General features: G+C 35.9%; 1 protein-coding gene across 3 annotated transcripts in view; it reads right to left on the bottom strand.

Annotated features, from left to right (window-relative positions):
• Window positions 1-8,423: 8,423 nt before the first annotated feature.
• Window positions 8,424-12,768, bottom strand: part of LOC140151488 (arf-GAP with SH3 domain, ANK repeat and PH domain-containing protein 2-like) — a 79,381-nt gene continuing 75,036 nt past the window's right edge. For all 3 annotated transcript variants that reach the window (XM_072173841.1, XM_072173840.1, XM_072173842.1), the window contains 4 exons: window positions 12,521-12,585; window positions 11,456-11,670; window positions 10,349-10,471; window positions 8,424-9,682 (listed from right to left, as the gene is read on the bottom strand). In XM_072173841.1, the coding sequence (XP_072029942.1) occupies window positions 9,608-9,682; window positions 10,349-10,471; window positions 11,456-11,670; window positions 12,521-12,585 (478 nt within the window). In that variant the 3' untranslated portion in view covers window positions 8,424-9,607. The remainder of the gene's footprint in view (window positions 9,683-10,348; window positions 10,472-11,455; window positions 11,671-12,520; window positions 12,586-12,768) is intronic.

Genomic DNA, 12,768 nt, shown 5'->3' on the forward strand with positions numbered 1-12,768 from the left:
GCAGGAGGCTAAGGCCATATCTTCCATAGGGGGAATTTGGATTTCAAGTGAAATAGCCCAATTCAGCTTTAATATTGCTACGAACAGGTGCGACCTACAAATGAGGTAAGTATGAGAAATGAGTCTTGTTCATAATTATTTCCACATAGCTTTATATTTTATTCACAATTATCACATACAAACATTACAAAATAGATTTTAATTTCTCATATTAATGTACACATATAAACATCAACCATTGTACAAGTATTGCCATAATTCTGAGTAATTATCTTATGATCAATTCACCACAATATTATAATATATCAATTATATTCAGTGGGCTATTTTATTACATTGAAAGTAGACCCCAACATGGGACAACAATTCAAGGACACTATAAATCCCTCTAAAACCGAAAATTTCAAGAAATGTGTAGTCGACAATACAGTGTAATAAAGTCTTTTATAATAAGGTATAAACACTCCCCCTCTAATAAACGTGACCACATTTGGCATTCCTGAACAAATAGTAGTTATACAAAACGATCATTACCATGGAGACAATATTGTTACAAAATCCACAATATTCTGTTGCTTAATTGTTACATGTTGTACTCTATTCAAATTATCATTGGTTTTTGTATATGTGCATATTTTACATGATAATGACTTTAGTCCATTTGGCTTCCTTGAGGGAAAGATGTCAGTATGTGCTCCAATGTGTGTAGTATTAAATCATGCACATTGACTCAAAAAACTTACACGCACAATAATAGGCGGTATATTTGTACACTTACAAAGTAACTCTGACAAAGTACTGATGTCACTCTCTCGAGGAAGCCAAATAGATTATTGTGATTTTGTTGTAGTTCAAATAACAAATATTGATGCAAGCGCAAGTATTTATTGTTTACAAAACAATGCATGGCCCCAACTGGGAGTCATTGTGATTTGAAAACAAACGAAACATCATAGAAATATAATTTAATATTCTTGGCAAAAACTGAAATCGCAAATTCAACTGCAAAGAAACTCTTCACCTTCCCTTTTGGAAATTGTACCCCCCCCCCCATCATTGCAGGGTCAAAATGATCATGATCCCGCCATCTATCTCTCTATTCTTTTAGCTAAAGTTGTTACAAACTGACAATACTGCACAACAGGCTCTTGCACGTAATGGTGTCTGCTATGGTTGGGAAAAACCAATCAGGTCACCCTCTATGATCAGAATTAATGTCAGTATGAGAAAAACATAACAATATATAACAATATGTACCATATCAATATACATGTCACCATAGGTAAATAAACATGCCCACTCCAAAACAGAAGTTACATACAAGTTAGCCATAGCTTTTTGCAACATGATAACATGTTCAACTGCATCTTTTCCATCAAAAGATTATTATAATTTATTGTCTTAAATGGACATTCAGAGATCTGTAAATCCAGAACTACACCATTTATTTATATTTCTTATTTAACCTGGGCTGACCTTTCAATGCACTATAGTCTGTCCACATAGAAGTACAAAGTAAATAGACCTCGGAAACTGGAGGTATGAGAATAATTATTTCAGCGCAATGCTTCTTTGGTGCGCCAACTGCTGCGCGATTTGTACACCACGATCTTTACGCGTCGCGTTGCGCTCGCATTTTACGCAAAGCATCGACCCCCGATGCCACATATTTGGTTTGTACTTCTAAGTGGACAGACTGTAGCAGTTGTTCTCCAAATGTGCCCATTCCCAAACATGTCACTGTTTTTGCACATTTAGAATGTAGTAACAAACTCCTACAGTGAATATTGTAAAGCATCAAATATTTGTGTGCATGAAAATTTTGTGAATTTCGGGAGTCATTTGTGACATTTTCATGCACATTAATATTTTTCTTCCAGTAGACCTGTAAGGAAATGTACAAATTCACAAAAAGGAAGTCCGTCCAAATCCAATAGGAATGCAGTCTCAAAGATGGATTAACCTTTCAGTTTTCTTCATATTTTGCTGATATTTCTAAAAAGGAAATGTTTCAAGTATTTCCCCAATACATCAACCATTTTTAAGCAACATCAGATAATTTGTTCAGTCCTTGACAGATCTCTGAGGGTCCTTTTAAGGTCCTTTTAATTAAACAGTTTGGCACATATACAATTACCCCATTGCCCATCGATACCTTATAAAGCTGAATAAAAGAATAGCATTTTTTTAAATTATTCTTTTACATTTTTTCAGTTTTCAATATTATAGTGACAAATCGGCACACATGAGGGTTCTTTGTGATCAATTCTCACTTTGTGCTTTTCTTTGCATCACAACTGGCCATTACTTTGTCACTAAACTAAATTTCTTCATTGTTCAGTGTCATGTGCTGTGCATTGAGCATGTACATCACAAACGTGAACACAGAAGTGATAAACAACCCATCCATCAACAATCATGAGAACAAGATGAGAACATGGGTTGATCAATTGGTCATTGAACATGTAGAAGAGGTGAAGTCTCAGCCCCTTCTACGCGATCACCATCATGTACCGGGAGCTCTGAAGGGAAATTTATTTTAGGGAGTTTCGAGTACATTGGGGTCTTGTTATAATCTCACTCGAAAATTCAGTCACATTTCACATAAAATAGGAGTGGGACTATTAGGGCCTGTTTCAAAAGCCTTATGATTGATATACCATTTCAACAACTCTTCCTATACCTTTGTACAGGAGCCAACCGTTGTTAAACCGTGAAGAACCCACACTTTTACTGTAGCATATACGCGAACGCGAGCGAGACTACGTGTTACGCGAGAGCGCGTAAAATTCGTCATGCCTGGAACCTTTGTGCGTATGCCAGCTTACAAGTTGAATTCAGTATTTTTCAGGTAGCGGCTAAACATTGCCGTTTTATTATGTAGTTTTATTGCTGATATCAAAAGAGAAATCATCGAAGTTTTTGTAAGGCTGCCTGAGTGGCAATGATTAACTTACATTCCTCGTAAAATAATCGTGAATTATACGATATTTAGCTTCTTTTCGTTGTTGAAAGGGATTCAATCATGCTTCACCGTTGTTCATCACCGTTTAACAACTTTCAGCGTCTGCGTGGTTTACTTAGCTCGGGCAGCTAAAGCTGCCCTCGCAAGTAAACCACGCAGACTATCTTGCATCGTTGTTAAACGGTGATGAACAACGTGAAACATGATTGAATCCTAAACATAACCCCTCATTAAATCATTTGTAATACATGTATCAATCGTAAGGCTTTGTGAAATGGGACCCCAGTTCAATACAGTACCTTTCCAACTGACAGGAATGTTTATTAGTTTACAAGACAAAGAGAAAGATCTATCAGTGAAAGTCAAATATTTTCTTTGTACTGCTATTACAAGTGAAATACTTCCATTTTGACAACATGCATTTCCAATAATTATGGGTTCAATTTAATCACAAACCTGGTTTTAATTGTTTTATTGGAAACTGGCTTGATGCCTATTTTTTAATACCATGAGGCATTGGGAGTTTTTGCATCTTAGGACCAACCAGTTTCTCATATTCAATAACTATAATAAACAGCATGAAATAGGATTCAGCTGTATATTCAAAACAATATGTGCCCAACATTGTGGAGTCAATTTTGAATGTTAAATGCATGGATTTTGATGTATGTATTCAAACTGAAAACCTATGCTAGAAACTCTGTTAGGTCAAGCAGTAGGAATACAGATTCATTTCATATCTTAAAAACATGACAAACCTTTGGACTAAGACTTTTAGTTAATTGAACACATAATATAAATGTTGTAGAATTTACTTGGTGATGCATTTATATTGTACTCAAAACATCATTGATTTTTGTTGGAAGTCTAAACTGATACCGTAAAGATTCGCTAATAGCACTAAAAAAAAGTGTTTTTTTAGGCACAACCTAAAAGTTCCCTCCCTTAATATTCCCATCAGCAAAATAAGGAAACAGAACCTTTATTTCAGAAGAGGGAGCTCTCTATTTGCATGTGAAATTTACCCAAAGACAAAGGAGCCCAAGTGCGCCATTAAGGTGGTACTACACCCCTTGATATATTTGTGACTATTTTTGCATTTTTCTCAAAAACTAATAAAACACTGGTAACAAAAGTTATGTATATTATAGGGGCAAGGAATCCAGTTACTACACTGGAATTTCAGTGACTCAAGACAAGTAGTTATTGATCAAATATTGGTTTTCCCTCATTTTTGACTGTAACTCCACAACTATTGTCTGTGCTGAAATAAAATTTTCAGTGCAGTAGTTGTAGTCCTTGCCCTATAATATACATATCTTACTTGTCACCAATGCACTATAATTTTGAGAAAATTGCAAAAAATAGGCACATAATTGCCCAGGGTGTAGTACCACCTAAGCTTAATCTTTACAGTATTACAAGCCTGACAAGTAGAACCTGCTTTTTTCTTAGTCAAAGACCATGCAAATACAAATGAATCTTTGATCAAAAAAAAAAATCAAACAAACTAACTAACCTGCCCCCAAATGTATCGGTCTTTTGTAGATTCAGTGGACAGTCTATGACTAAGGAAACAGCTTATTCTATAGTCATTTTACTAATACAAGAATTATGCTTTGGATATTCTAAGGATGAGGTAGAACTTAATTACTCTAAAGCTACATTGATTCTTAGGTCTAAAGGATCAGAAATGCCCACTAATACACAGTTCAGTACAAGTTATGATTGCCAAATGCTAAAGCAATAATAAGAAAACAGATAACATTTTCAATATATAGCTGATACAATAAATATACAGGAATTGTTGACTAACATGTCGAGGGGTCAGTGACACAAAGACGTAACTCCATTTTTTTTTCCGAAAATGAGATTTTGATATCAAAATTTTCAGAAACATGAGCACTTTCCAATAAACTCATTGAAGTAACTCCATTTAGCACCCCACTGAAATCAATGACCAGTGAAACAGATTTAACTACATAAGTCAATGTGGACCATTATCTTTGAACTTTTTCTCAGAATTGCCAAAATGGAGTTATGTCTTTGTGTCACTGACCCCTCGATGTATGGATATTGGAAAACATTAAGTGTAGATATATATATAAAACAAAATGTATGCAAGGATGGGTGCCACTTATGAGGAATAAATGATGCAGATGATGATGAAGGTATTGCTCTACTATACCAAGCTCCTTACAACCAACCAAAACAACAGCCGACAAACCAAAAACATGAATAAATTTATCCCAAAGTCTTGCACCATTTACTCTCCTTTATGACAAACATTAGAAACAAAAATTTTGTAACAGAAATGTCAGCCTCTTTCTTACAAATAATACATTGTGTTTATGAAATGCAATCAGGTTTTAGCTCAACACAAATGACCATTGTGTACATCCATATCAAAACGATGCACTTGTCGGCTGCTACATGTGTCTCATTTCACGTAGGCCTAATAGCTGGGAATAAATACCAGACTCATCTCAAGTGGAGGTGACTTCCAATCATCCCCAAGTCATAGGGTTAAGGAATGTTCTTTGTATTCCTAAACCATGTGACTTTGGATCATTTGATGTGACCTCCGCTTGAGATGAGTCTGGTATTTATTCCTAGCTATTATGTGAAATGAGACACATGTAGCAGCCAACAAGTGCATTGTTTTGATATGTATGTTCCCCTTTTGGACTGTTCAGCTCTAAAAGACCCCTAAATTTGATCAAATCATGGCTGAAAGGCCCTTGATTTTGATATTTTCAGCTGTAAAAGACTCCCAAATTAGTCATTCCCCTCACTTCTGTTTTTTCCAGGGCAATTTTCAACCATAAAGCCAACAATTTCTGATTCTTGATTCTAAAAGGTTGCAGCTCCAAAAGACACCCTTTTACCAACACACTGTCAGATCCCAAAGATCCATCATTTCCAGTTCCACTGGGAGAATACTGACCAAAAATGATAATGCATCCCCTCCCCTGGGTTTTAGCCATTCACCCTTTTGACTGCTATTGATGCAGATTGTTTAAAAATAATAACAATTACAATTTATCTTGGTTTCAATTCTTTCTCATTAATAAAAATATGTTTTTTAAAATATTCTTGATATTTTCAAATTACAATGGCAAATACAACAAAAGTATAAAGCAGATAGATATTTGGATAGCAACATAAGATTTATATTGAAATTTAAGATAATTATTATTGAGCATTTTGATATTACTATTAACAGTAATTGCAATTATTTTGGCAATTTGAAAGCCCTGTACAACTACTAGTTGTGCTTAACAATATGAAAGCATGGGTTGGATTGTGTGAATATACATAATGTACAATACAATGCAAGTATTAAGTAAAGAGATCCAACTTAAAGAGTGTCGACTCAGCCCTGTTTGCACATCACTCAGATTATTTTGCCATACACCCGGTCAACTTTGATATAAAATAGGATCAATTTAGCCCATATTTATTTGTTTAGCTTTGAGTTTAAGTTTGGATTCAATATTTTCACAAACTTGGCATCATCAAAACATAATAAATGAGTTAAAGTGCATACTTATATTAATTCTGTTCTGTATCTAATGCTTTGTGCCAATAACTTGTGCCAAGTGCTATGCAAAAACATCTTTGTAATGTTAAAGCAGATGCAAGTTATTCAGGATTAGTCAATAAATAAAGAACGTACACTATTTTGGTCTCCAAGTATGACAAACCAATACGGCAAATCACTGGGCAATTCTGAGTTCAGCCCACAGAATTAGAGGAGAACTGGGACTTGACTCTGATCTTGTTACAGGCATGGAGCAAAAATTGGGGGTATTCGGTTTCCCTCTGAATGTGCTCGAAGCTCATGCAAGCACGACATAGATGATGGGCACATTTGAGAGACGCATTTGATGTGACCTGCACGCAAGTACCAAGATGCTTCAGATGAGATGCAGACTTGTTTTTGTTCGTCTCCATGCACCGTCGGCAAGGACCCGAATACCCCCAATTTACTCCCCCATAGCTGACGGCGCGATTATAGATGGTGGTATAGCGAGTCCTGGTTCTCCTTCTATAATTCTGTGGTCCAGCCTCTTTGGGTCTAAATCTCTTTAACATTACTAAACAAACAACATTGGGAATTCGTTCTGGTAAAACTACCATTTTCAAGCTATGCAAGACACTATTTCGGAAAGCATTCTTTCTTTTGGTGGGTGCATTTCAATGAAAACCCTTTGTAAAGGTATAACGTTAAATCTCATTAATCATAAATGGTTATCATTGCTAATAAGACATAGTCCATATTAGTACATCGCGTCATTTTATGCAATAAGTTGTCAAGCATTGGCTATATCTCCAATAAGGTACACCAAAGCAACAATAATTGATACACTTGATATAGCTAGTAACTTTGACACTCAAAACACAATCAGCTCTGAAAATATACCCTATGAATTTTGAAAACAAGAAAATACAAAGTATAACTCATGATATACCACTTTTGCAATTAATGTCACTCTTAAATGCATATGATCAATATGCACAATTGCACAAAAACATAACAAAACAGTACACTATACAAATAAAATTAAGTGGAACATGCCAAAGTTTTGGTGGCTTTCATGCTTCACATTTTGCAGGTTTTTGAGTAATTTACTACCCATTTTTGAGCAATTTTCTACCCTTCCATTTTATATAAAAATTTTTGATAATATAATAGTAAATAGCATTCTTTTACAATCCAGCACAAACAAAAACTGACTTTCAACATAATACAATTGTACTGTAACATAGTAGGTGATAATAGAGTACCAAATGTAAATACAAAATATTATCAACAAAATAATGTCATACACAAATAGGATATAATAAAGATAACTGGAATGGAAGTACCACAAAGACATTATCAATTGGAAAACTGAAAATATTTACTGAAAAGACATATTCATATAGGCTGAAAGTACACTACCAGAATATTATTGCTGCTGACCCCAGCGGTACACAGCTGCCCAGCTACTTAGTGGCTACTCCTGAGTACCTGTGTAGTACCAATCCAGTACCAGTGTGTATACTATAATACATGTAATGCCAATATCTGTAATCTGCAGTACCCACTCTAGAGTACCAATTAAGTATTACCTCTGGGTAAATGTGTATCGCTGTGGGCAGCAGCAATAGGAATCTGATGGTGTATGTTTATTGAAACCCCACTTCTTCCCAAATACAGCATTGCATCCTATTCAAATGACCAGAATTTGTAGTTTAATAATCTTTTACAACATTAATCTAAACATTTGGTGGATCTTATGCTGTATTTTGATTCATGGAAACTGATGTGTACCAACAGTTTTGATACAGCCAGAATGCAGGACAAAAGCAACTTGATATACTTTCACATTATGCTTATATCATGCAGGACAAAAGCAACTTGATATACTTTCACATTATGCTTATATCATAGGCAATTGCAAAGAGTGTAGCGTTTTTTATCGAGGTAACTTCTGTTGAATATCAAAAAAGCAATTGCTGATATCTGATTGATAAGTTGACACATGTACCATGCTGTAGCATCAACTTGCAAGCCATGTCGCTATGTCACTAGCCATGACTGAACACACTGAAAGCATTTGATCACCAGCGATTTTTGAATCACACGCTGAGACTGCTAGTATGATAATGTCCTTTACAGTGACAATTTAGTTGCTGTGTGAGTACAAGAACATGTTATGTGAAATACAGTTGAATAGCTGCTTCATGTCAACTGCTTCACAACAGTTATCATAAATTGCTTCTTGACATTTAATTAACCTTTTGCATAATTTGTTCAATGTAATAATATAAATGGCAGCTACTACTTGTACACATGAGATATTAGGGAGTTTTCGATTTCCACGACGGATGGTTCTGTGACAGTAAAACACCAAAGTTGTCGTCGTTGACTTTGTAATGCATCGTCATCCAAATTCTATAACACACCAAGCGCCTGACAACCGTTGTGGCAACGACGACAACGTTTAGTGTTTTACCATTCGTCGTGGAAAATCAAAAACTCCCTATTCTTGCACACACACTACATGCTGCTGCCTGTCAACTGTTGTCATTATATCGTCAGGTTTTAAACCCTTTTACATTAAGGCTAAGGATTGTCCATCCTGCTGATTGTGACTTGATGTAATGACAAAATAATTATGTGCAGCAGTTGACTTCACACATGACAGGTGCAGTTACATGTCTAAAGCGAATCCTGTCACTGACAAATCAGTAAAAAATAAGTAAGAAATGTTAAAAGGGACAGGAAACATTATTGCTTGTTTGTCCATTGCCCAACTTTGGGTTGCCAATTAATAGCATTTGAAAACAATTAAAGTTTCAGAGTGTAATTGTAACATTGTGGATATCCATAGGGTAACACATCAACAGTTTCTGACCTTCTTGCAATTGCCAAAACTGGGGTCTGTTGGATATAGAAGAACAAACAATCAAATTTTTAGGGCTCAATACAAAAGTACAGTGGGGCTTATAAGAGGGTAATATACAAATTTGTTGAGGTTTCTAAAAATATTCTTTCTTTATGTTCACATTGGCAGTGACAGCCGGCTGCTGTAGTCAGCTAGGCGGTATATGGCTAGACTGTGTGGTGGATGGCACATGATGGATTTACTGTCAGTCATTGAGTAAATGTACAAAGCACACTGGGAAGACACCTTTCCGATGTGGATGACCTTCGACCTCACCAATCTAATAAGGAAAGAATTAGATTAAAGAAATTGTTCATTAAATTCAGAATATAAACTACAGTATACCCTATACACTGTAACAGTAAATGAAACCTGAAGAGGATATAGACTATAGTGTGTCTTATCTAACGTTGAGAGTAACGCCATGTTGGATATCACAGTGGCAGTTTCAAATTATACATGCTGACCTAATCCCACAAGGCGCATACACACAAGTATAAGTGCGAATTAACCGTACGCTGGCAATGTAACAATATAAATGCACTGCCACTGTGATTATGGAGTTACTATCAACTTGAGATGAGACACATAGGGGTGTGAATTCTGTATAGTCTGTGTGTAACACTACGAAAAATCCAACATGGGAAATCCAACTTTATTGGATTGTCATTATTAGAAAATAATATACTTCTGGCATTTACAGCGACAGGTCATAATCAGTGGACTTTGGCGACTTAAAAGCTAGGGCGTGACATGATGTGTGCATATAGCATTAAGCGGGTGCCAAAGCACAACACATAACACTTGCAAACGACTATTTAATATAATATCAAAACAAAAAGCAGGGGAGTGTTGCACCTCCCATGGTGATGGCCCTGTGGTCACTATCATTTAACAAGTTTTCAAATTCAAATGACCAGGATCTTATAAATGGTTTGCTACTTACCCACCACTCAGGATCTGCCTCCCCTGTTACAATAATGGTTTCACCCTCCTCAAATGTTAACTCATCTTCATAATCTGCATTACAGTCATACAGGGCTCTCACTCGTTTCTGCTTTTTCTGAAACTTAACATCATAGATTTCACTTATTTTAGTCACTCACTGAAAATAGGACACAGATACTCTCTTATCCACATATTTCATCTACACTCTTTTATTCAATTTGTTTTGATTGTCACCAAATAAATGACCTAGCTCTCACACAAAATGACCCTGTGCATGTGCAAACAACCAGAACGGTACAACTTGAAGTCAACAAAAATAGCAACTTTGATCCAGTGACCATTTTACATCCGAAATCATATCTTCATTAATTGTTTTATCTCATGAGCTCTTATTATTTTTAAAAGATGTGGCTTTCACATAAGTAAACACTGAATGATTGTTGAAAACACATTTTATATCACCACATTTGTTGGGGCCCACTTTTTCTGGTACAACCTGTAAGAAACAAATATGAATTTATTCAGTCATCATAACCCCACACATACTTACTACTCTTTGAACAAGTTCATTTGGAATGTTAATTTCAACTGTGAAATTTTTTATTATATTCCAAAGAAAAATGAAGATTTAACTCACATTTTAGTGACATTTCACCACTACACTAGTGATTCATCAGACTTGCAACCCATAACATCTGCCTGCCTGCCTGCTTCCTTGTATAGGCAACTCTATGAATTGAGAGGACTCTGTCACTCTATCAATTGGGAATCACTCTATCAATTGAGTGCACTCAAAAAGTCATAAATCATGAAGATAACAACACTATCAGATGGCTCAAAGAAGCCACTTAGATCCGACAGAAGGAGACATAACAATTTAAACATGACAAGGCAAGGGGGCTACACACTCAACAACATCTTTGACCTATTCATTACACCATCTACGGCAATTCTTGTTGCCTATAAAAGGAAACATTCAGATGTTATGGGTTGCCAGTCTGATGAAACCAATAGTGTAGTGGTGAAACATCACTAAAATATGGGTTAAACATCTTCATTTTTTTTTTGGAATTGTTCAAAATAAACAAAATGAACAGATACTTACTACTGGTTTTGCATTTCTAGGCACTGGCATCGGTGCTGATTGATTATTGCTGCTAATCTCACTGGATGAATTCAAAGAGCTATTTGGTCGACTACTTGGCCGACTATTTGGCCTACTATTAGCTTGACTATTTGGTGCACTATTGGTACTGGCGGCACTCATGGGTCTACTACTGCTACTATTATTACGACTACTATGATTGCTTGGGTTGCCATCTGTAAAAACAAACAGAAATCAAGTAACAATGAATTATATATAATCAACACCATGTGTGCGCCATTGTAGTTACATTTCATGCCTCATGCTTTTAAACATGTAAGTCATCACAGATGAGGTGTCAGCATTGTTTATAAACACACAGTAAGCATTTGAAGGCCTATGATAATAATAATAATAATAATAATGGAGGGTTCTCAGTAGGCGCGCAATCTTCAAAAGAACTCAAGGCGCACAAACAATAAAGACAAACAAGTTACATATGTGAATCCGAAAAGCACGAAGAAAAGATGAGTTTTAAGTTGCTTTTTGAACTGAGTAAGCGAATGTGTGTTACGGAGGCTGTTTGTGAGTTCCAAACAGCCGGGGCAGCGAAATGAAAGGAGCGTTCACCAGCCGATTTTAGATTTACACAAGGAGATTTCAATAATCTTTCAGTAGAAGATCAAAGTGATCGAGCTGGTTTGTACGTGCAGAGCGTAGCAGACAGATAAGTTGGTAAAGTATCTTCAAAGTGCCGAAAAGCAAAAACAGCTAACTTATACTGAATCCGAGATACAAGCAACTGGTCCATCAATATGCTTTAGCAAATAGCATAAGACTAGTTCACTGTTTAATAGGCTAATTATTATTGCACGATATCCGATTTGGTGTGAGTTTTATATGCACAGGCCTTCCCCAAAACCTAATGCATGCACAATATGTCAGCTCATACATACACACACATAATATGAAGCTACATGTATGTACACCATGATTGCAAAGGTTGTGAGCTAAAAGGCCAGGCATAAATAATCCTATAGTTGGTTGGTCTTTGTATACATTATGTTTTGTATGGTAATGACTTACCAGTGGCTACACCATGACCCTCAGTACTGGCTATCCTGGCTCTGGGTAGTAGATCTGGATTGGCTCTGTAATTAATAAAAACACAATATTTTATAGCATAACTAAAAATGGATTGTCAACCAGAGGTTCTAAACCAGGGATTCTCATCGAGTAGTTCTCAACCACATTGGAGCCACAGATTCAAACCTTGGGGTTGCTTGACTATCATGAATAAGATGGGACAATGTAACACAATCTAAAATGGACCT

Source organism: Amphiura filiformis, chromosome 4 (genome assembly GCF_039555335.1).
Source record: "Amphiura filiformis chromosome 4, Afil_fr2py, whole genome shotgun sequence".
Taxonomy (NCBI): Eukaryota; Metazoa; Echinodermata; class Ophiuroidea; order Amphilepidida; family Amphiuridae; genus Amphiura; species Amphiura filiformis.